We start from the raw sequence: 23,804 nt of genomic DNA, 5'->3' as shown, positions 1-23,804 counted from the left end.
AAGGAACCAGGATTCCAAAAAACTGGGGTTCCACTCACACATCTCCGTTTCTCCTTTAATAAAAGCAGGAGGGTTGGTGCTGTTGTCCTCTCTGCAATGATGAGAGAATCGGAATATACCAGGTTTTGAGGTTCCAGAAGAAATTGGCCCTAGTCTCCTCCTCTCCACCCACCCCCAACTGTGGGTCAGTTGATAGGGAGGTGGGCAGGTGAGGGCGTTATCTTGCAACTGGTGTAGAGTGGCACTTAGCAATTGAAGAGGTGGATGTCTGGTGATGGTAAGTAAAGTTAGGGAGAGAAAGAAAGTTCAAACAGTAGACAGGGGTGAGTCATTGCAAGCGCTCCCCAGTAGGTGTCCTGAGGGGAGCAGCACCATGGCATCACCCTCCTATCCGAGCATGGTGATGAACATCTAGCAGATGCTCAGCAATGCCCATGGGGGAGCCAGCAGTACAGTTCATCTCTGCCAACACCCCTGAAGAATGGTTGCTTCCATAGTGAAGCCAAGGGTATGAAAGTCTGTTGCCCTCTCCCCACCATGGGACCTCCAAGGAGCTTGGGCGGTGACCCAGAGGCTTGCATCCATTCCCTACCCCGTCGACAGTATCCCCGTACAGCTCTCCAGACATTCTTTATGCAGCAAACATTTATTGAGCACCTGCCTACTTGCTCTAAGAGGGACACTGGGCTAGTCCCTGATGATACATAAACAAACAAGACTCTGTCCCTGACCACAAGGAGCTCACAGTCTAGTTGGGGAGGGAGACACAAATGAACAAGAAAGCATAATGCAACATCCGCACTCCAATAGATGTTATGCTGTGCAGTGGAAGTCCAGGGGAGTGGGAAGTGATCAAATCTGGGGAAGATAAGGAGGAGCAGAAGTCTTCACATAGAAGTAGTGATGTCTGAGCAGGGTCCTAAGGGATGCACAGGAATTCTCCAGATGGTGTGCAAAGCTTCCAGGCTGAGGAAATAACTTAAGCAAATATGCAGAGGTATGAAGGACACAGAGACACTGGGGTATGGCTCCGTGGGGGCACAGAGTAGAGGAGGCTGGAAGAGTCCTGGAGCCAACTAGGAATGGCCAAGACTTCACTAGACTGGTCTACTCCAGGCCCTGCCCTGGGAAGGGGAATTGCCCAAGTACTAGCAGAGGGGGCTTTTGGGTGGGGTTCCCCACTCAAGTTCAAGAAGAGGAGCAAACGTGTCATGGAAAACAGCATGGCCAGGCCTGGGATTGGCTTTAGTCATCTTTGGGTAGGAAACCTGCACGTGCCTTTGTGCACACCTGCTTGTGTTTTGTTTCAGTCACCAGTGGTTTCCTAGGAAGGTTCCTTGTCCAACCTCCGAGTTTGGCTTGGCTGATCCAAGGGAAAAGCAGATTTGTTTGCAATGGGGAAGGGGAATCAGAGTCTTCTAGAGGCAGGACCAGAGGGTACAGGGCAGAAGGGTACGGGGCAATTCTGGGCAAGTTCCTTGGCCCCTGTTCGCCGGACAATTTCTGCAGCCCCTTATCCATCCTGCCTCCCTCCCCTCACACCAAAGGCAGTTGGGCAGCTCTGAGAGGAAGTCCCCAAACTTTCTTTAATCCTGCCAAGCCTGGTCCCCTCCCACCAGGGGAAGCGCCTGCCTTGGGTGGAGAGGGACAGTCTCTTTCCTGCTCAGGGCTTCCCCAGAGTATAGGCAGAGGAGTGGGCCCCCGCCAAGCTGGATGGAGATGGGCAGGGGCCCAGAGTGGCATAGGCAGGGGGAGGGGCTGTCAAGGCTGGGGAAATAGCAGGGCCTGGCAGGGATGAGGACAGGGATGTGGAGTGGGGGCAGAAATGGGAGGGGAAGGAGGAAGCTGGGTTGGAGGCCACCTCCTGGGCACCCCTGCCCCCTCGGCCTGGAGACCAGTATCGGCTTCGGAACCTCCGGAGCAGCATGAGGAATGTGATGACCAAGAGATCAAAGATGAGCTCAGCCATCTCCACCACAGACAGCACCGAGGAGCCGAACCACAGGCTCCACTGGCTGCCCAGGTTGGACAGGAGGGTGACCATCTATAAGGAGGAAGGGCACAGTGACCCCTAGGGCAGAGGCCTGGGTGGGCTCTGGAAGAGGAGCCCCATCCCTCCTTCCATGAGGCCCTTACTACACCCCCACCGCCTTCTGTCTAAGTCATACCCATCGGGCACACCTTTCCCTCCCAACACGCTCAGAGAGACTTCATCACCCAGCCAAGCTCCCCTTCTTCCAACCTTCTCAACCTGCCCTGTGCCCCCCTCATCTTTCCTTGTTCCCCCTACCTTCCAGGCCCAGACCTCTGCAGTCCCACAGAGGGACCCCCTTGTCTTCCCTGACAGCCACCTGCTAAGACCTTCAAGAGAATTGCAGACATACCGTGACAGAGGGAGACTCCGAATTGGTTTTGTATTTCAGCTCCTTGAAGAAGATGTTGAGTTTGGCGACTCCGTTTCTTGGAGTCGAAACGAGGGGAGGAAGAAATGTTGATGGATTAATTTCTCATACCCTCACAAACACCCTTCTCCAATCACATCCTCTTCCTAGATTGGTTTTCCCTCCCAAGGATTCCCCTCCCTGGCCAGATCAGGGTAGGATGTACCTTTTGTTGTTGATGGTGTAATTGTTCTGTCGGGATAGCATCTGGAAGATCCAGTCCTGGCACAGAATGGGTGTGTCAATAGGGTCACCCCATATTCTTCAGGCTTATAGGGTTGGGTGTGGGATTAAACACAACCCTACACATACCCAGAGAAGACCATGGTGTTACACACACACACACACACACACACACACATCCCCTATCCCACCCCTTCCCCACTTTACCTGGGATGTCACTGAGGGCCATCGTGAATAACCGGCAGAGAGCTGGTAGCTGGTTACACTGGGGATGGAGAAAGGAGCAAGAGTGGGAGTGAGGTTCTCCCACTCAAAGATTTAGCCAAGGACCCTGTCTTCTACCCAGTCAAGTAGCCAGCTGCCCAATCTGTACCTCAGGGGAAGGAGATACTCACCTACATGGTTTCCTGCACTTGGTGAAACAGCCCAGGTGGTCTGAGGAAAAGGCATCCTGGAGCTTATAGTAACAGTAACCTGTGGGTGCAGAGAGGTGCCCATTTTCCTGGGGCACCTCAACTTTCTCCATCCTAGACCCAAGAGATCTCCCAAGATATGTAGGTACCCATGTCACAAGTAGCATTATAGTGATGCTTCCTGAGTGGCAGCACCAAAAAAAACCAAAAAAACCCAAACCAAAAAATGACCTAGGACACATCTATGTAAAGATGAGTAGGATATGGACAAAAATCTAAAATCGAAAAGAAAACTGGGAACAGTTGTCATGTAAGAAAAATGAGCTTAGGGGCACCTGGGTGGCTCGGTCAGTTAAGTATCTGCCTTTGGCTCAGGTCATGATCTCAGGGTCTGAGATCAAGCCCTGTGTCAGGCTTCCCTGCTCTGTGAAGAGTCTGCTTCTCCCTCTCCCTCTACTGTTCCCTCTGCTTGCGCTCTCTGTCAAATAAATAAATAAAACCTTAAAAAAAAAAAAAAGAAAAATGAGCTTAAACCACAAGATGCCATCTCACACCCACCAGGATGGCCACTAAAAAGATAAATAAGTAAGTACTGGTGAGGATGTTAAGCAACTAGAACCCTCCTACATTGCTGCTGGGACTGTGAAATGGTGCGGCCACTTTGGAAAAGAGGCGGGCAGTTCCTCAAAATGTCGAACACGGAGTTACGATATGACCCAGAAACACCCCTCGTAAGTATATACCCAAGAGAACTGAAAACACATGTTCACACACAAAATAGAAACAGGAAATAGAAACAACCCAAATGTCCATCAACTGATGAATGTGTAAACACAAGAGGTAGATGGAATATTACTGAGCCACGAAAAGGAACAGAGTACTGACAGATGCCACAAGGTGGACGACTCTTGAAAATGCTGTGCTAAACCCAAGAAGAACTGAAACACATGTTCACACACAAAATAGAAACAGGAAATAGAAACAACCCAAATGTCCATCAACTGATGAATGTGTAAACACAAGAGGTAGATGGAATATTACTGAGCCACGAAAAGGAACAGAGTACTGACAGATGCCACAAGGTGGACGACTCTTGAAAATGCTGTGCTAAACCCAAGAAGCCAGTCACAAAGGACCACACAGTATAGGGTTCCATCCATATGAAATGTCCAGAATAGGCAAGTGTGTGGAGACACAAAGTTAATTAGTCGTTTCCAGGGGTGAGGCAGGGAGCTGTGGGTGCAGGGCATGGGGAGCTAGGAGACTGCTAATGGGTAAGAAGTTTCTTTGGGGAGCGATGGAAATGTTCAAAAGTTGACTGTGGCTGCTGCACAGCTCCATGATTACACTGAAAACTAAAACTATACTAAAATCAAATTGTGCACTTTAAGTGGGTGAATTACCTGAAATAGAAATTACCCCAATAAAATTGTTATCTAAAAAAAGAGGGGCAATGACTCTATGAATCCCCCCCTTCTCCCCTATTTGTCAAGTTCTTTTTTTTTTTTTTTTTTACAGATGTTATTTATTTATTCATGAGAGACACACACACAGAGAGAGAGAAAGAGAGAGAGAGAGAGAGAGGCAGAGACACAGGCAGAGGGAGAAGCAGGCTCCATGCAGGGAGCCTGATGTGGGACTTGATCCCAGGACTCCAGGATCATACCCTGGGCTGAAAGCAGGGGCTAAACGGCTGAGCTACCCAGGGATCCTCTATTTGTCAAGTTCTAAGTAAGGGTACAGTGTCATTCTTGCTACTTTTAGTTGCCCAGTCTAGAAGTCCTCCATTTCTGACCCAAATCCCTCTACCTGCCAGGACTGGGTGTCTGGAATGGCAAAGCCTGGGGGAGCAGCTGGGCCCTTTCCCCTAGGGACTCAGGAGTCCTTAGGAAGCAGCAGACTATGTCCCCCAGACACTCTCCCCCATCCTCAAGGCCTCTCAGCAACGAGCATTGTTATTTTTCTCTCACAGATCCTCAAACTTGCAGCCACTTAGAAATCATTGTTTTGAGGGCAGTGAGGAACAGCAGTGGGTGGGGAGTCCCTGCTCTGCACGCCCGAGGGGGTACATCACATCATGGCTTCCCCTTGGGCCTCAGCTTGTTCATCTGAGAAAGGAGATGGGGAAGCTAGATGGCCCCTGACTTCCCCCCACCTCTGATGGGCTCTGACCTAGGGTAGGAGAGATGAGAATAGGAGGCTGGGTGTACCAAGTGCTGGCAGGGGAGAGATCCACACGGAGCAGATCCTGGGAAGGGAGGAGCAGAAAGATCCACAGGGACAGAACCCAGAGAGGCAGACACAAATCCCTGGGGTCTGCCCTGCCCCCTTGTATACGTGGAGGCTCCTCTCCTCCAGCAGTGGCCACCAGCCTGGGCCCAGGGGGATCCCAGAAGAAGGACCTTGGGAGGAATGGTCAGCTGCACCAGGTAAGAGCATGTGTGCCATGACTGCCAAGACTCTACTTTCTAGTTTCTTCTTTTTTAAAATATTTTATTTATACATGAGAGACACAGAGAGAGGCAGAAACAGGCTCCCTAAGGGGGAGCCTGATGTGGGACTCGATCCCAGGACTCTGGGATCACGACCTGAGCCAAAGGCAGATGCACAACCACTGAGCCACCCAGGCATCCCTACTTTCTAGTTTCTTGTTTGGGATTATCTTTCTCCCTCAGCCTCCTAGTACAGAGTTTTCATGCAGCATAACTCTGCTATAGCGGGAAGGAAGAGGGATGTGTCCACTCCTAAACCAGGATTTCAGTACTCTCTAAATTTTTTTGATTGTGCCTTCCTGTAGCTAAAAAAAAAAATCTTAAATTGGCGGCACCTGGGCTGCTCAGTCAGTTAAGCGTCTGACACTTGGTTTCAGCTCAGGTGGTGATCTCACTGTTGTGAGACTGAGCCCCAGGTTGGGCTCTGCACTCAGCATGGAGTCTGCTTGGGTTCCTCTCTCCCTCTCCCTCTGCCCCTCTCCCCATGCTCTCTTTCACTCTCTCTCTCTCAAATAAATAAATAAATCTTAATTTTAGAAGTCCTAAATTATTATCTCTGACATATGTATTTGATTCATAAATGTCATACTTGCTACTATAGAATTGATCCATTAGGTCCATTATAAAATATATATAAAATAGAAGATGTTAGGGAATTAGATAGCTACATAGAACTTCTAGGATTTTCTTCTGCTGCCCAGTGAGCTGTCTCGTGCCTTGCCCAGCGCCTGGTGAGACAAGGAAGCTACAGGCAGAGTGTGGAGTGAACGAGGGAGATTTTCCTCACATGCTTTTCCTTCCTTATGCTGCAAGTTATTTTTAAATAGGGTCATTCTCTATAAACACACAGAAGTCAAAACACAGAGAGAAGGTGGGAGGGAGGAACAGGGATAGAGGAGAGAGAGAGAGAGAGAGTGAGAGGAAACTGAGCGGTGAGTCTAATGGCTGGAACACAGGAGAGAGAGACAATTAGCATCCCAGGAGTCCCAGAGAGGAGCACTCCAGCTCTAAGAAAGTCCTGGGGCCCAGGTGTGGGCCAGGGGCTCCCTGCGGTCTCACCCCAGGAATTATGCTTCCTGTAGTCACAGAACTCCGCATTCTTAGGCAATGGGTAGAAGATGTAGGCACAGCCACACTGTTTGATCATGTTCTCCTGGAAGCAGGAGCGGATACACACCTGGAGGAGAGGGAAAGGCGGTTCAGGCCCACCCTCCCTCCTGCATTGCCCAGAAGACACAGGGGAGGGAAGGACAAACAATTCTCCGCACCCCTCTCTCCACCTGCCTCTCTCTCTCTCACACACACACCCCTAACTTTTGACTGTCCAACAGTGCTGGCCCGGGAAACAGCTGCCGCAGAAACAGGCCAGTCTCACCTGCTGTGTGTACTTGGAACGATAGAGGTTCTCCACAGGGACTTCGCTGCCATTCTTGGTGCAGTCACCATAGTTGCCTCCAAGTCTGTCCAGGGCTTCCTGAGAACCCATGCGCACAAGGAAGTCAGAGGTCATAGGTCAGAGCATGTGGCCAGGGCCCCTTTCTGAACTGTCTACCCTCAGCCCAGGGGGTTTATATCTCCTACCCCCCAACCTCTCCTGTCTGCCTTGCCATGTCAAAACATCCCCCAAGCGCCTCCCAATGTGCCTATCCCAGTGCTACTCCCAAGGACACGGGCTCCAGGGCAGCCCTGGAACCCTAGACATGTCCTGGAAACTTCTCAACACTCCCATCCCAGGTCCCTCCTAAGGTCCCTAATGCTGCCAGCCCCCTACCACTGATTCTACTCCTGAAGACCTGCCCCAGACACACCCTACATGATCTCCCTCTACAGTCTTCAGGCTGTCATGTCACCTCCCCTGGCCTCTCCAACCAGCAGCTCTCCTCCCAGGCAGCACCCTTGCCTTCCTCATGCTGATGGAGGTCTCCACGCCAGGCCGCAAGTTAAAGCCGCCATCGTCCATGAAGGCAGGTTCATCCTGCCCATGCACCATTACCCTGGCCCCAGTCACCGTGGACAGCAGCGGGATGAAGTCATTCTGCTCTGTGCGCAGTGTCAGGGACAGGCCTGGGGGTGCAGAGGGAGCAGAGCAGGGAAGGTCTGGGACAAGCGTTCGGGGACAGACATGCCCTCTCCCACCTGCCTAGCCTCTACGGCCCCAGGAGAGGGCAAGGCCAGGAAGACCCAAATAGGGGTTTGGCAACCCCTGAGCTGGATTCGGGGTTGGGTAAGCAGAACTGGGACAGGATTCCTCTCACATGTGAAGTGGGCTCTGCGGTGCCTGCGGGGAACAAAGACCAGAGAGGATTGCGATTCTGGGATCGAGTGAGGCACGTTGCGGGGAGGACCAGAGGCACATGGCATCTCTAGGACGTGAGCACGAAGTAGGCAAATGTGGGGGAGCAGGGCAGTGGGAAGCACTGAGGAAGAGGTCAGGGACCTTGGGAATGAGGAGTTGCTCACCATTTTTGATCCCAGGCATAGAAGACATCCAGAGGTTAGAGTTGTTCTTGCCATTGAAAGTGTAGCAGTTCCCATACATCGGGTGGTGAAAGTGAGAGTAATTCCTATCCAGGAGAAAGTAGGGTCACAAAGGAAAGCGTAGGGGGTCAGAGAGAGCAGGAGTTTCAGTGACCTTTGTTTCCTGATCACTTACAATGTGCCAACATAGCCCCGGGAGCTTTATCCACGCTCCCTCAGCCACTCCAACCAACAGCCTGTGAAGGTATCATCCCCATATTCTAAAAGAGAAAGCCAGGGCTCAGAGAGGTCAAGGAACAACAAACAGTGATGACCAACTTGGGACACAAACACAGGCCATCTACCTTCTAGCCCAGTCTCCTCCCACCAGGCTACCTGACCTCACTGGCCTTGTGACCTCTCTTGAGTCGCTGTGTTGCATTATGAAGACTTCCACAGTGTCCCTAGCTTCTCACATGTCTAAATCTTAGTTCCCCATTTGGACTGTGATCTCCTTGAGGACAGGGGTCACATCTTATTCATCTCTGTATCATCTCTGGGTTGACTGCATAGTTCCTGGCATACAGGCAATATAGGAGGTAGTTAATAAATAGTGGTTGAACAAATAAAGCAGAGAAATGGGAGAGAACAGAGTTAAAGGAGACAGAGAGACCAGTAGTGAACATGGAGCTGAGAGGAGGAAGGTCAGATCTCAGGGGGGGCGATGAGAGGGGTCTGCTGGGATGGCCTTGAGCAAGTCATTTTCTGTATGCTTATTCTCTTCATCTGTCAAATGAGGAGAATGGAACTAGGTGATTTGGAATATTCCACTGGCCTTAAAGAACAAAGGCCCAGAGATGTGAAGTGCTGGTGCCCATTCTGGGAAGTGCCAGGAAGCCAGCATTTCCAGAGCAAAGGCTGGATGCAGGGAGGGATGGAAGAGAAGTCTCCAAAAGCAAACAGAGGCCCATCCTGAAGGGCCCGTGAGCCCTGTTCAGGGGACAGGCAGGTACAATGTGATAGATGCACACCATGGTCTCCATGTAGGAGGTGGAATCAACAGATTGGATGGAACAACATGGATGGACCTTAAAAACAGAGCTTAGTAAAAAAAAAGAAAAGAAAAGAAAAGAAAAGAAAAAAAGAGGTGAAATGAGACACCACCACTTGTCACACACACATTTTGCTAAAACACATATAAAGAGATACACATTCAGTATAATGGGAGAATATATGGGAAGCAATACAATGTGATGGTTAAGAGCACAGACTCCAGGGGCACCTGGGTGGCTCAGTCAGTTAAGCATCTGCCTTCGGCTCAGGTCATGGTTCCAGGCCCTGTGTCAGGCTCCCTGCTTCTGCAAGGAGTCTGCTTCTCCCTCTCCCTCAGCCTGCGACTCCTCCTGCTTGTGTTCTCTCTCTCTGTCAAGTAAATAAATAAAATCTTAAAAAAAGGTGGGGGAGGGCACAGACTCCCAAACTACCCACACTTGAACCCTAGCTTTAACAAGCATTAGCTGTGGGACCAACCAAGTTACTTAATCTCTCTGTTCTACAGTTTCCTCTTCTGCAAAATGGGGAGGATAACAGTATTTACCTCACAGGTGTGTTGTAACAATAAAATCGTACTTTGAACAGGGCTTAGCACTTAGAGCTAAGTAAGTTTGCTATTAAGATTATAAGCATCCAGGGATCCCTGGGTGGCGCAGCGGTTTGGCGCCTGCCTTTGGCCCAGGGCGCGATCCTGGAGACCCGGGATCGAATCCCACATCGGGCTCCCGGTGCATGGAGCCTGCTTCTCCCTCCGCCTGTGTCTCTGCCCCTCTCTCTCTCTCTCTGTGACTATCATAAATAAATAAAAATTAAAAAAAAAAAAAAAAAAAAAAAAAAAAAAAGATTATAAGCATCCAGGGATCCCTGGGTGGCGCAGCGGTTTGGCGCCTGCCTTTGGCCCAGGGCGTGATCCTGGAGACCGAGGATCGAATCCCACGTCGGGCTCCCGGTGCATGGAGCCTGCTTCTCCCTCCGCCTGTGTCTCTGCCTCTCTCTCTCTCTCTCTCTGTGACTATCATAAATAAATAAAAAATTTTAAAAAAATAAAAAAAATAAAAAAAAAGATTATAAGCATCCATTAAGCTGACTAAAGTTAAAAAGACAAGAGCAAGTGAAGGATGGGGAGAATTTAGAACCCTCATACACTGAAGGGGGGAATGTAAAAATGGGACGACAGTCACTTGGAAAACAGTCTGACAGTTCCTCAAAATGTTAAATATAGAATTACCCTATGACCCAGAATTCCACTCCCAGGTGTATGTGTCAGAGAAGCAAAAACACACATCCCTCCAAAAATTTGTACAGGAATGTTCATAATAACATTATTCATAATAGTCAAGAAGAAGTGGAAACAACCCATATGTCTATCAACTGAGGAACAGATACATCAGATGTGGGCTAGCCATACAATGGAACGGAATATTATCCAGCCATAAAAAGAATAAGTGCTGGGGCGCCTGGGTGACTCAATGTCTGGCTCTTGACTTCAGCTCAAGTTGTGATCTCATGGGTTGTGGGATCAAGCCCCATGTCAGCCTCCACACTTAGTAGGGAATCTGCCTGAAGATTCTCTCTCCCTCTCCCTCTGCCCCTCCCCCCCATCTCTCTCAAATAGATAATCTTAAAAAAAGAGAGAGAGAGAGGGAAAGAATAAAGTGCTGATGCATGCTACAACATGGATGGGTCTTAAAAACATTATGCTGGGTGAAAGAAGCCAGAGACAAAAGGCCACATAGAGGATGATTCCATTTATATGAAATGTCCATGACAGGCAATCGGTAAAAGACAAAAAGTAGACTTCCGGTTTCCAGCGCTTGGGCAGGGTTGAGGGGTTAGAATATGAAGTGACTGCTAGTAGGTGCAGGACTTTTTTGGGGGGTGAGGAAAATGTTCTAAAATTAGATAGCGCTTGCACAATTCTGTGAATATACTAAAAATCACTGAATGGTATACATTTAAAGGATGGATTTTATGGTGTGTTGTATCTCAATCAAGCTGTTATTAGAGAAAAGATTACAGAGAGAAGCCATTACTGTGAGTTTCAGCTCGATTCCAAAGGCCATGAGAGACCACGGAGTATTTTAAGCTAATTGGAAGAATTGCAGAATAAAGACAGGATTTGGAGTCAGAAAGACAATGGGAGGTAAGGAGATTATAATAAGCCAGGTGAGAAATGACGAGGCTCTGAGCCAAGGAAGTGATTTAACCGTCAAGACAGCGATGAACTATGGACTTTCCGTTGATGGGGAGGTAGGAGCACAGGGCTGGCAGAGGGGAAGGATCGTTGGGAAGGTGACATTTAGAGATACTTGAGGCAGGTGTGAGCTTCCCAGCAGGTAGCTCCAGTCTTCAAAACATGAAGACTAGAGACAGAAACAAAACCGCGTGCTGGCCTGACTGTGTGTGTGTGAGGTGAGGGTGGAGGCAGAAGCAGGTGACACCTGGCCCTGCTGCCATTCCGTAGTGACATGAGAGGGAAGGGCCCCTAGAGAGTGGAGATGCTGCCTTAGTACCCTTTCTCAGCCAGGCAGAGGCAGAGAGATGGCACCTGAAAACGTGAACATCAAGGAACAGAAAGGGAAGGCAGGGGTAGGAGGGGCCAGAGGCTGCGGCCTTAGAGAGCTGCCAGCTGCCACAACTTCTTTGCAAGGAGGTTATGACTGGAGCTCTATCAGAGGGAATGCCTGGTGGGCGGTGCAATGCAGTGGGAAGGATCCTTAGCCAGGGCTGGCCTGGTGGTCTAGGGGAAGCTACATTCACTTGTTTGAATTTGTTTGAGTTCAAGAACAATGAGACCCACTTCTCACTACAGTTTACAAAATGCCCTCACACTTACCACATGAACTTGGAGACAGGTGTAATCAATATCTTTTTCCCTTGAGTAAAAGTGCCAAAAGGCACTTATTATACATTTTCCCTTTTAATGTATCCCAAATGCCTAGAACAGTAACTGGCACATAGCCGAGACAGTAAACAGTATTTGTTGAATGAACATTGAATGAATCTCATTTTCTTCCCATTTTGCAAAGAAACAGGCTGTGAAGAGTGATGTGAAATGCCCGGAGTCACCTGGCTGGGAAGTTATAGAGCCAGAGCAGGAATTCAGATTCACTCCCTCATTCAATCCATGCTATTTCCACCAAACCATTATTCATCTGAGAGGATGACCTTCCAGGCACTTTGGAGTTTGGTGCTAGTGACAAAGAGACCTTAGAAAGATGGAGACGCAAGCTTCTAGCCATTGGAGTCTCAAAGCCAGACTTCAACTCCAGCCTTCCCAGGGCATCCATATATTAGGCTGCCTCACTCAGACCCAGCCCTGCAGGATAACCCATGGGACAGAGGTCTGGACTGAAGTAGATGCTTCCCCCTGCTCCCTGCACTGAGCATTTCCTGGGTGCTGCCCATAAGAGCCTCAGGCTGGCTTTGGGAAGGAGACCCCGTGGGGAGCACACCACCAGGCGGGAGGGACTCACGCTTGATTGCAGGAGGCCTGGTTGAAGCGGCAGGCAAAGATGAAGTTGTCCAGCATGTCCTCCCCGGAGGATAGAGAAGTGTCTGGCAGTCTTGAAAGAATGTTGATGTAGTGGAAGCGGTACCACTCCCTCACCGCATCCACCCCTGACGAATAAGTCTGGTAAAAGCAGTCCGATTTGTTCTGGTTGCACTAGACACAGAAACCACAGAGTGTCAGGGGGCCAGGAGCAGGGCAGGCTGAGGTCAAAGAAGGAGTGGTCTGGGGTCCTGAGGACTGATACACAGGGGTGGGTGCCAGAAGTGGGGCAGGAGGCACAGAGAAGTTGGAACCCAGAGGAGAGAGGACCAGGAAAGCATGGGCTTGAGGGGGGGTCCGCCAAGGAGACCCAGAGCTGTACACACCTTGTGGGTCATTTATACAGCCTCTGCAAGAGGGTGGGGCAAGCCTCCATCTCCCCCATTTTACTGATGGGAAGACAGAGGAATCAAGAGGTTTGCCCCAGCAACTGAGCTAGGACAGCATCCCGGTCTCCTGGTTGAATAGTCCACTCTCCCCAAAGAGGGTCTCTCTTCTTTCCTCTGGTATGCTCCCACTTCTGCTTATTCTCCCTTATTTTTTTATTAAAACTGTTTTTTTAAAGTCTCTTTCTCGGGGCACCTGGATGGCTCAGGGGTGGAGCATCTATCTGCCTTTGGCTCAGGGCGTGATCCCGGGGTCCTTGGATGGAGTCCCACATCGGACTCCCCCTGCATGGAGCCTGCTTCTCCCACTGCCTCTGTGTGTCTCTCACGACTAAATAAATTCTTTTTTAAAAAAATAAAGTATCTCTTTTTCCTGTCTCCGTATTCTCTTAGGCCGGCAGAGCCCCAGTGCCCTACTGGTGGTCCCCACGAGTCCCACCAGTGGAGGCTGGCGATTCGGAAACGTGCTTTCTGCACAGCGGGTGTGACTTCGGCCACTGAAAGGCTCCCACAGAGGCCCTGGCCAGGAGACCCCACGTGCCCGCGCACACGGAGCTGTTATTTCGTTCTTTAACTAATGTATCTTGCCAGCGGGGCGAGGAGGTCCCGCCTCCCGTTGCTAGGCAGCAGAGGCGGAGTCCGGAAAGGGAGCGCAGTCCCCGGCGCGGGCGGAACTGCAGGGCCCGGACGCCGAGGCGGGGCGGGGCCTCGGGGGCGGGGCCTCGGGGGGCGGGGCGTCGGGGGCGGGGCCTTACCAGCTGGAAGCCGATCTTCCAGTCCTTCCTGTTCACTTGGGGGTTGTTGTCCTGCACGCTGGAGGCGGCGCTGCGGGCTCGGCGGGCTCCGGAGGGCGGGGCCGGGACCCGCAGGCGCTGCAGGGGGTGCGGCCAGGTCTCCCGGAGGTCGCGACGGCCGCGGGGGTGGGCCCCCAGGGTATTGGAGGAGTTGTATTTGTACAGGTCGTAGAGCGTCTGCTCGGTGATGCGGTCCAGCTCCTCCAGCTCCTCTTTAACCTGCGTGTACCTGGAAGGGGCGATGGAAGACGCTCGGGCTGGGGGTCGGCCTCGCGCGAGTCCCCGGCCCCTCGGGGCCTCAGTTTCCTCGCCTGAAGCCGGTGAGGTCGGCTCATCGTGGAGAAGCCCGCGAGGAAGAGCTCTGGTGTCTGCAGGGGCCTCTCGGAGGGCGGGGGGACGTGGGAGTATAGACAAGGTGATCCGCGGGGGCAGGGGAGGCGACGGTGAGCCCCGGCGGTGACGGCATTTATTGCGGCCTGTTTATCCGAAAGGAGAGGCGAGAGCGCCCTCCTCCCGCCCCCCCACCCCGCCCAGGCCGGGAAGGGAACCCGGAACTCGCCTGCCCTTGCCCAACGCGGGAGAGGGTGTGGCCTGGTCCTGCGCCGCCGCCGTGCTCCCGGCGACCTGCGGTGTGCGGGTCGTCCCGCCCGGGGCTCCTCAGCCTCCCCCCAGGTAGGCTTTTGGGCCCGCCTGCCACCTGGCTGGGCTGACACCTTCTAAATTAGAGGTGCCTCACTGCACTTCTAGAATTTAGCCTGGAACTCTGAAACTATAGATGCTGCACGGCCCCTCCCCATCGAAGACTCAGTTTTAATAAGTGATGGGTGGGGCCCAAACACCAGAAGTTAAACACTGTCCAGTATAAATCATCACATTCCTTCTCGGTACAGGCCCTATTACCATCTTCATCATGAAAATCCGTCGTAGCAGTGCCTTATGGCTGGAATCTACCAAAACGAAACAACCACACCTAGAACTCTTAAATCCATCAAGGTGGTAGGATACAAAAACCAATGCACAAAAATTAACAGTATTTCTACAAAACAGCAACAAAAAGATGGAAAATTGAGATCACAGAACAATACCATAAACAACATCAAGTACTAGGAATAAATTTAATGAAAGACTGGCAAGAACTTTATCCCGAAAATCATGCTGAGAGAACTCAAAGACCAGAACAAATGGAGAGTTACATGAGTTCATGAGTCAGAAATTCTGTGTAGTTCTCATGTCTTCCAAATTGGTCTGGAGATTCAACACAATCCCTATCAACTTTTCAACAGACATTTTGAAGAAACTGACAGGCTGATTCTAAGATGTATGTGGAAATGGAAAGAATGTAGAGTGGACGAAACAATTTTGTTTTTATTTATTTTTAAGTGATCTCTACACCCAAGATGGGGCTCAAACCCAGAACCCTGAAATCAAGAGTCACATACTCTTCTTCTAACTGAGCCAGCCATGCACCCCTCAAAACAATTTTGGAAAAGAACACAGTTGGAGTACTTTACCTCACTTCAAGACTCACTGTGAAGCCACAGTCATCAAAACAGTGTAATGCTTATGTAAGGATAGGCGATAGATTTGTGGAACAGAATAAAGTCCAGAAATAAACTTACAGTATGCAGTCAACTGAGTTTTGACCAAAACACGAATTCAATGGGGAAAATAATTTTTTCAAACAGATGGTGCTGCAACAACCATCTGCTGTATTGAGAAGATTTTTTAAAAAGGAAACTCAACTTCTACCTCAGTTTATACACAAATATTAAGTCAGTTTGGATCATAGACCTAAACATAAATTTCAGAACCAGAAAGATTCAAGAAGAAAACATCAGGGATACCTGGGTAGCTTAGTGGTTTAGCATCTGCCTTCAGCTCAGGTCGTGATCCTGGTGTCCTGGGATCAGGTCCTGCATTGGGACCCTTGCGGGAACCTGCTTCTCCCTCTGCCTATGTCTCCACCTCTCTCGCTGTGTCTCTCAAGGATAAATAAGTAAAATCTTTAAAAAAAAAAAAATTCAAGAAGAAAACATCGAAGATATCTTCATGACCTTGAGGTAAGAAAATATTTTTGGAATAAAAAATATCTAAGGAAGCAACTGATGAATGACTAAACTCTCTCTGAAACTAGTAATATATTTTATGTTAATTAATTGAATTTAAATAAAATAAAACCTTAGGAAGAACTTATCCTGAAATATAGACCTCTTAGAAATCAGCAAAAAGACAAATTGTTTTTAAATGAACCAAAAATAAAACAAAACAAAAAAATAAATAAAAGTAAAAAGGCACCAAAAGATATGTATAAATAATCACTAAACACAAGAAAAGGTGCTCAACGTAATTAGTCCTGGGGAAATGTAAATTAAAACCATAATGGTTGATTCACTATGGTATATACCTGAAACTGACAGAATATTGTCCATCAACTAAACTTCAATGAAAAATACAAATTCTTAAAAAGGCAGACTTCTGGGAAAAAAAAAAAAAAAGAATGAGGTACCATTTAACATCCACTAGAAAAGCTAAACCTAGGCGTGCCTGAGTGGTTCAGTCCATTAGGCATAAGACTTGGTTTTCAGCTCACCTATTGATCTCAGGTCCTGAGTTCAAGCTTTGCATTGGGCTCCATGCTGGGCATGGAGCCTACTTTAAAAAAATACAAAAACAAAAAACCGGCTAAACCTGAAAGATTGACAAGGTCGAATGCTGGTGGGAATGGAGAGCAGCTGGAGTGGCAGCTGGTGAGAATGGTGAGCAGCTGGAGTTACAGCTGGTGGGAGCCTAAAATGGCACAGCCAAGGGACATTTGGTAGCTTCTTATAAAGTTAAACATGTTTCTACCTTATGACCCAGCAATTTCACTTCTGGATATTTTACTCGAGTCCACTCCTAGCTGTTTATTCAAGCATAATGAAAATATAAAGAGCTGTATTGAACGTTCATAGCACCTTTATTCATAATAGCCAAAAGGCTTGAAACAACCCAAATGTCCATCAGTACCACTCAGCAAAAAAGGAGGCTGATATAGGCAAAAGCATGAGAGAATTATCGAAACATTAAGTTCAGTAAAATGAGTGAGTTGAGCCAGACACATGCAGAAAAACACCAAAATTCACATTGTGTGATATCCTTCATAGGAAGCCTGAGAACAGGTCAAACTAATTGATGATGATGAAAGTCAGAGAATGACCATGGGAGATGGAGAATGGACTTCAGAATGGACTTCCATTACCTGGGCCACCACATAATGGAAATGTTCAGGATCTTGATTGGCAAACCTCAGTGAGGACTTAAGATTTGTGCGTGTTATTATTTGTCAATCATACCTCAATTAAAGAAAAAGTCCAGGGGTGCCTGGGTGGCTCAGTTGGTTGAGTGACTCTTGATTTCAGTTCAGGTCATGATGGTGGTGAGATCAAGCCCCCCCATATCAGGCTCTGTGCTAGGCATGGAACTTGCTTTAGATTCTCTCTTCCTCTACCCCTCCCCTCACGCTTTCTCTTTCTGTCTCTCAAAAAAAGAAAGAAAGAGAGAGGGAGGGAGGGAAGGAGGAAGAAGAAAAAAAAGAAAAGAAAAGAAAAGAAAAAAGAAGAAAGAAGGAAGGAAGGAAGGAAGGAAGGAAGAAAGAAAGAAAGAAAGAAAGAAAGAAAGAAAGAAAGAAAGAAAGAAAGAAAGAAAGAAAAAGAAAAAGAAAGAAAGAAAGTCAAATACCTGTGTGTGGCAGGCACTGCCAGAGATTCAGGTTTCGTGGGAAAGGGCGGGCCCCAAATAAGGTTGTTTTACAAGAACCCCAGGGGCCCTAATGTGCAGCTACATTAACCAATCTCTAGGCCATACCCTCACTGTCTCCTCCACTTGGCTCTGTTTCTCTCTCCTTCATAAAGTCTAGCTGGCAAGGGCCCAGGTATCAGCTCCAGCTACCCCTGCATCCCCTCAGAAAAAGTAGCTCAGGACAAAGGTATGTGTTTGACATTCCCAGATACTTGCTTATGATTGGTAATTAAAAGGACAGAGAGATGCCTGGGTGGCTTAGTGGTTGAGCGTCTGCCTTCGGCTCAGGGTGCGATCCTGCCTGCACTGGGCTCCCCACAAGGAGCCTGCTTCTCTCTCTGTCTGTGTCTCTGCCTCTCTCCCTGTGTCTCTCATGAATAAATAAATACAATCTTTTAAAATAAAATAAGAGGGTGGCAGAAAGCGGCTGGTCTTTATTGAGCACTTACTCTGAGCCAGGCACTGTGGTATCAGAATTCAAATGATTTCATGTAATCTTCAGTGTAATTCAGCAAACTATTAGCCACTGTAAGCGAATACTATTGTCCTTCCTTTTTACTGGTGAAAAACCTTAGGCAGGTGACTAGTTCAAGGTTACAGAGCCAGGAACCATGTCAGAAAGCACTCTATCCATCACGCTGCCTTCCACTCTGTTCCTGCTGGCTCTGGCTATTTCAAGAGGTTGGCAAGTTGCCCCAGAAGGAGCACTGGAGCCAGAATTAACTGGGTGTGGGTCGTGGTGTTCCAGCTACCTACTTCTAGCTGGGCAATGTTGGTGAGTAACTTACCCTTTCTGAATCCCGCCTCAGTTTCCCCATCTGTGAAATGGGCATAACACTAGATCTGCATGCCACCTGAAACTCTCAGGAGGTTCAGTGAGAAACACAAAATGAAGAGGCCATTGAATATCAGGAAGACGCGGACGGAAGCCTGAATGAAGCCCAGGAAACTCAACTGTCTTTCTCCTGGTCACATAGGAAGAATCCAGGTGTCCCACACTGGCTGGAGTTGTTTTCACATGAGCCACCACATCTCTAACTGAGCATTCCCTTTCCACATCACCCTCAGCTGCCTCGGGTTCCTCTGTGCACCTCCCTCATCCTCATCACCGACTTAGAGTTGGTCCATCACCTTCTCTAGCTACATTGCTCCTCCCCACAGACCAACCTCACAGGCTGTCCCTATGCCAGTTTTCCCCTCACTGGCCCCCTCCTATTCAGCTCCTGCCTACCTCTTCCTGATAGGCCTCTGAGGGGACTCCACCTCCCACCTCCCACCTCCAGAAGAGGCCAGGCTCCATACAAAACAGGCTCCCCTCACCCAAGGTCAGCTTCTCCCCTTCTGGTGGGGGAGCCTTAAGGAAGGGAGCATTCCCATATCACCCCTCCAGAAAACAAATCTCTCCCTGCCCCTTTCGGTTGACACCTAGAACTAAGAAAAGCGCCACCAGGTAAAACCCACTAATGATAACAGATCTTCTCCTGCAAACAGGGCTCTGGTAAGAGACCTAGGGCTGGAGAGGTGAGAAAGAATGCAAACATGGGGCTTCAGCAAGACAGTGCAGTCCTTCTTATCTTGACCTCCTACCCTGTCATGGCCACTACCCCCCTCCCATGTGCGCTGGCAGACAGCCCTACGCTGGAGGGTGGGCCAACCCTCACACGATTCAGTCAGGCAGGCATTAGTCTCTCCATTTGACAATTGAGGGAACTAAGGACCATCCATCAACTGGGCAACTTCTCCAGGGCCACTTAGCAAGGAAGTATCTGAACCAAGCTTTGAACCCAGGCCTGTCTGACTTCCTGCTCCCTGCTTTTCCCACTACTTCCACTCCGGACTCAGAACCACCCGAGAATGGGCAGCACCATCTCCTCTCCCTGCCACTGGTCACCTCCCCTCCAGCCTCTCTTCTCTGCTTGGGACAGACTAGCAGAAGCAGGGAGATGGAGAGACTTAGGGGTCTGTACCCCAGCCACCTCCCTGTGTGCATCTCCTCCCTCCCCCATTCCCCTCAGTGGCCCTCACAGGAAAGCCCTTCTTACCGGGCAGCCTTGGATTTGCCCAGCCTTGGATTTGCCCTTGGATTTGTCCATCCCACTCGCCAGGAGGACCCTCATAAAGCATTCTCAGCCAGCAGTCCGAAGCATTAGGCAGGATGAGCCCTGGAAACTCAGTAGCTTCCTCTCCAGCCAGGGTGTCTCTGAGGCCCTACTCCCCTCCCTCCCTCCTCCAGAGACCACCAAGAAGCCCTGACTTCCCTTTCTTTGGCACCTTCCTCTGCCTCATTCTCCCCCATGTCTCAGCACCTCCAGCCTGCCTCCCAGGGGGCTATGGACAAATAGCCCTTAGGGACACACACTCACAGCCTCTGGGAGCTCAACCTTCACCACACTGTGTTCACAGGCAGGTGCCCTTGGGCAGCCTCTCAGCTGTGAGCCTTCCTGAAGACAGAGTCAGCCCCTCCAGAGTCAACTCCAAGCTCTCAAATTGCAGGTTCAATTCAGTCCCGGCTGCAACGTTTTAGGAGCAATCGATGTTCACAAACTAATGCTTGTTCCGAGGATGGACAGCCTGGATGGTGAAAGCTCTAAAAACCATTTCATCCACGGAACTAAGCTCTAATCAGCTCTCCAGGCATAGTCTGAGCCTTGCCCATTGTTTTGATGCCTTGGAGAAGCTACTTCTCCTCTCTGCCTCTGCTTCATCCCCTGTAAAATGGGACTATTCATAGTTGTTATGGGGAGTGAATGAGCAAATACATGAAAAGTCCTGAGGACAAATATCTGGCAGAGGAGGCACCGTACAACCACTGCTGTTGTTTTATTATCATTACTCTTGATGGAGAAGAGCAGGCCACAGAGACACAGGAGCACTGCCTGCCACTTACCCACCATGTAACTCTGTGGCCTTAAAAAAGTAGAGCCTAGGGGCACCTGCATGGCTCAGTGGTTGAATGTCTGCCTTAGGTTCAGCCCCATGATCCTGGGTTCCTGGGATTGAGTCCTGCATTGGGGTCCCACAGGGAGCCTGCTTCTCCCTCTGCCTTGCCTATGTCTCTGCCTCTCTCTATGTGTCTCTCACGAAAAAATAAATAAAATATTTTTAAAAAATAAATAAATAAATAAAAATAAATTAAAAAGCAGAGCCTACCAGCAGATTCCAATTCTGGCTCCTCCACATAACAGTGGGGCAACCTTTGCAAAGCCTACAGGCTTTCTACGTTCTCATCTTTCTGTAGGGGAAGGGTGGGGAGAGGAATCACCTTCCTTATCTAACAAGCTTGTTAAAAGGATCAGACTCCAATAGTGGGTTTTGCAAGCTCCTCGGCAGGTGCTGCTGCCCTAGGCACACCTGAACTCTAGGCCGTTGGATGAAGGAGATAGTTTCAGGGTTTCTTCAAAGAGACAGAACCAGGATCAGAGGCTAGACATCCTAACAGGGTCAATAGTAGCTCTACCTAAGGAAGAATTTCTAAGGACAGCTGCTATGGAGGTGAGGAGGGGCCTGACGTGAGAAGGAGTGCATCCTTCTCGTGCTGGGCAGAGGCAGGTCTGCCAGCCCTGCCACCGCAGAGCCTGCTCTCCAGACCTCGAGGGGTTAGGGACAGAGGGTCCAGCTCAGAGCCCTCCCCACCCCACTCCTGCACCATGCCTCTGCTTTGCCATCTTAGGGAGGGAATTCTGTGACCTCCTTTGCTGAGAATCTCGAAATCTTCCTGAGGTCTCGCCTCAGTCTCTCCCAGGATTGGATGAAAAATACGTTCTCAGGCTCAGTTTTCCTCGGATGTGGATATGAAAAAAACCCTTCACTGGAGAAAAAAGAAATGGATTGCACTGGCCGACCCTTCACATTGACTTTTTTGAACTTCCCTTTTTAGTGTGGAAGGTCTTCTGCCCTTGCCCCCTCTCCCAGAAATTCCAAAGCAGCCCAGAAGGGCTCCATCTCTGCTGGCCGTGGACCACCTGCTGCCAGCTGTGGGCATCCCTGCTCTGACTTTGCGTCTTTCCTGTTATTGCAGCAGCTCTTCTATCCTATCCACTGATTTCCACCTCTTCCCTGCTTCTTCCCTGTAGGGATCACTCATCTAGCCCATCTCCTGCACCTGCTGCCAGCCCGCAGCAGTGATTCACACCCAGGTCACCACTCACCAGGCTGCATTAACCTGACCACCCCCCCCCATCTCCCTCCCTGAGCAGGAGCCAAGCACCCTGGATCCCTCTCTCCAGCACTCCTGAGTATCCCTCATCTCACTGCTGCTCTTCCCTACACCCCCACCCAGCATGCCCCACCAGCAGCCTGAAGCCCCATGGCACCTTCACCCAGCCCCTCCTTAAAGTGCAGAGGAAGAAAGAGCTTTGAAATCAAACACACTCAGCTTGTGACTCAGCTGCTAACCTGAGATGCAGTGGCTGCTAGGTGGGGTGGCTGGGTGATTGTTCACCTGTGTGAGCTTGGGGAGGTGACCTAATCTCTCTGGGCCTCAGTCTCCTCATATATAAAACAGGACTAATACTAGTACCTACTTCAGATGTCTTTTGTGATAATTAAATAACTTCATATAAAATGTAACCTATCCGGTGCACATTAAGTGCCATGAAGTGTTAGCTATCATTGTTGTTATTTCTTTATTATTTGCTATGTGACCTTGCTCAAATTATTTCACATCCCTTTCCAAATGGAAATAATAATCATTTCTTATTCATGGAATTGGCAGGATTCAATGAGACAGTGCTTATAAAGCAGTAGGGGCAGCATGTGGTGGTCAACATGGTTCCTGTGCTAGGGGGCATTCCCTGACTCCCCTCCTGTCTTGGGTGTGCGCTCCTCTGCTAAATCCTGCAGCTGCCAGTCATGCAGGTGAGATTCTTTCTGTGTGGACACCTCCCTCCCAGCCTGTAGCTCTGGTCTCATTCCCTGGGGCCTTTTCCTGGACTGCCCATGACCCTGGACCCTGCAGGACCTCAGTTTATCTACAGGCAGGTGTCAACAGATGGAGCCCTGCCCTCTCCGTCTCCCACCCACGTCTCCCAAGCACAAATATTTATGGATAGCCTGCTACCCAGCCTGTAGTCCCTCCCACCTGCCTGCCTTCCCCTCCCTGCTGGCTCAGGGTGGTCCCAGTGTCCCACCCCTCCACCATGGTCCAAAGGGGTAAAGAGGAATAAGTGGAGGAAAGATCAGGGCAGGGAAGCAGCAGAGTGTCAAGAGGAAGAGAAGCAAAGGCCCAGGGCACCAGGAAAGAAAAATGAGCGGGGGTTGGGGGAGAGAAAGGAGAACCTGGAAATGAGATGTAAATATTTGACTACAAACTTCATATATTCCATGTCCCGCACCTGGGGTATTAAGAAGAGGCAAGGGTCTGTAATCAGACAGAGGGTGAGCCGCAACTCAGTCCCTATCTCGGTGACCTTGTGACTTGACTGTCTTTGCCTTGGTTTCCTCCAATGTAAAATAGAGATAATAGTCCCTGCCTCTTGGGGCTGCTGAGAGAGTTAGGGGTGCTACAGAGTACTTAGCAGCATCTGTTGCATGAAGCAGCTTCTCAGAAAGTGGGTCTTTGGCCAGGAGGGCATATGGAGGCCAATCCCTGAAATGGCCAGCAGTGTTTTCTCTGCAGCACAGGACGTCCCAACCCTTATTAGGCCCATGACACGCCCCTGGACACAACAGAATGCATGGGGGGCCTCCGCCCCTGGTATGTGACCAATCTCCATCATCCATAATCGCACATATACCCAGTGTTTGCTCACACACACACACACACACACACACGTGCGGTCACACCCGCAGGCACTCAGAAATCTTACACTCCCTGAAGGCAGAGACTGTGCCTCTCACAGTCTTTATTATACTGACCACCCAGTCCTCCTGCTGCTTTGGTTTTTTCTTTTGTTTTGTGTTTTGGTCCTCCTGTTATTTGTGCCGCCTGTCTCCACTTTATTTTATCTTCCGGCCCCCAGAACCTAGCGAAGTACCTGGCCTTCAGTGAAGAAGGAATGAACGATGAATGATCCCATTTGCCGAGTGCCTAGCACCGTGTCAGGCATGCTTCAAGTGCCCCAAAGGTGTTGCATGACCGAGTGAATACAAATCAAAAGGATATATGAACACCTAACCCTGCCCTCCTTTCTTCTCCATGGTTACCGTCCCCTCTGGCTTCCAAGAGAAAAGCTGGCAAAGGGCACTGATGAAACCCAAAACTGTTGGACACACCTGAGCACTTAAAGGTCAGGCACCCAGGCAGGTTAGCTGTAC

At 49.7% G+C, this 23,804-nt stretch overlaps 1 protein-coding gene across 6 annotated transcripts in view; it reads right to left on the bottom strand.

Moving 5' to 3' along the window:
* Positions 1-630: 630 nt before the first annotated feature.
* Positions 631-23,804, bottom strand: part of SCNN1A (sodium channel epithelial 1 subunit alpha) — a 33,770-nt gene continuing 10,596 nt past the window's right edge. For all 6 annotated transcript variants that reach the window (XM_072766179.1, XM_072766180.1, XM_072766182.1 and 3 more), the window contains 11 exons: positions 13,734-14,001; positions 12,516-12,706; positions 7,990-8,093; positions 7,430-7,593; positions 6,905-7,003; positions 6,589-6,706; positions 3,020-3,098; positions 2,832-2,889; positions 2,608-2,663; positions 2,385-2,460; positions 631-2,044 (listed from right to left, as the gene is read on the bottom strand). In XM_072766179.1, coding sequence (XP_072622280.1) covers positions 1,664-2,044; positions 2,385-2,460; positions 2,608-2,663; positions 2,832-2,889; positions 3,020-3,098; positions 6,589-6,706; positions 6,905-7,003; positions 7,430-7,593; positions 7,990-8,093; positions 12,516-12,706; positions 13,734-14,001 — 1,594 coding nt within the window. In that variant the 3' untranslated portion in view covers positions 631-1,663. The remainder of the gene's footprint in view (positions 2,045-2,384; positions 2,461-2,607; positions 2,664-2,831; positions 2,890-3,019; positions 3,099-6,588; positions 6,707-6,904; positions 7,004-7,429; positions 7,594-7,989; positions 8,094-12,515; positions 12,707-13,733; positions 14,002-23,804) is intronic.

The sequence above is a fragment of the Vulpes vulpes genome, chromosome 8, assembly GCF_048418805.1.
Source record: "Vulpes vulpes isolate BD-2025 chromosome 8, VulVul3, whole genome shotgun sequence".
Classification (NCBI taxonomy): domain Eukaryota; kingdom Metazoa; phylum Chordata; class Mammalia; order Carnivora; family Canidae; genus Vulpes; species Vulpes vulpes.
Note: the sequence above shows the minus strand (reverse complement) of the source record. Positions and strands in the feature narration are given on the sequence as shown.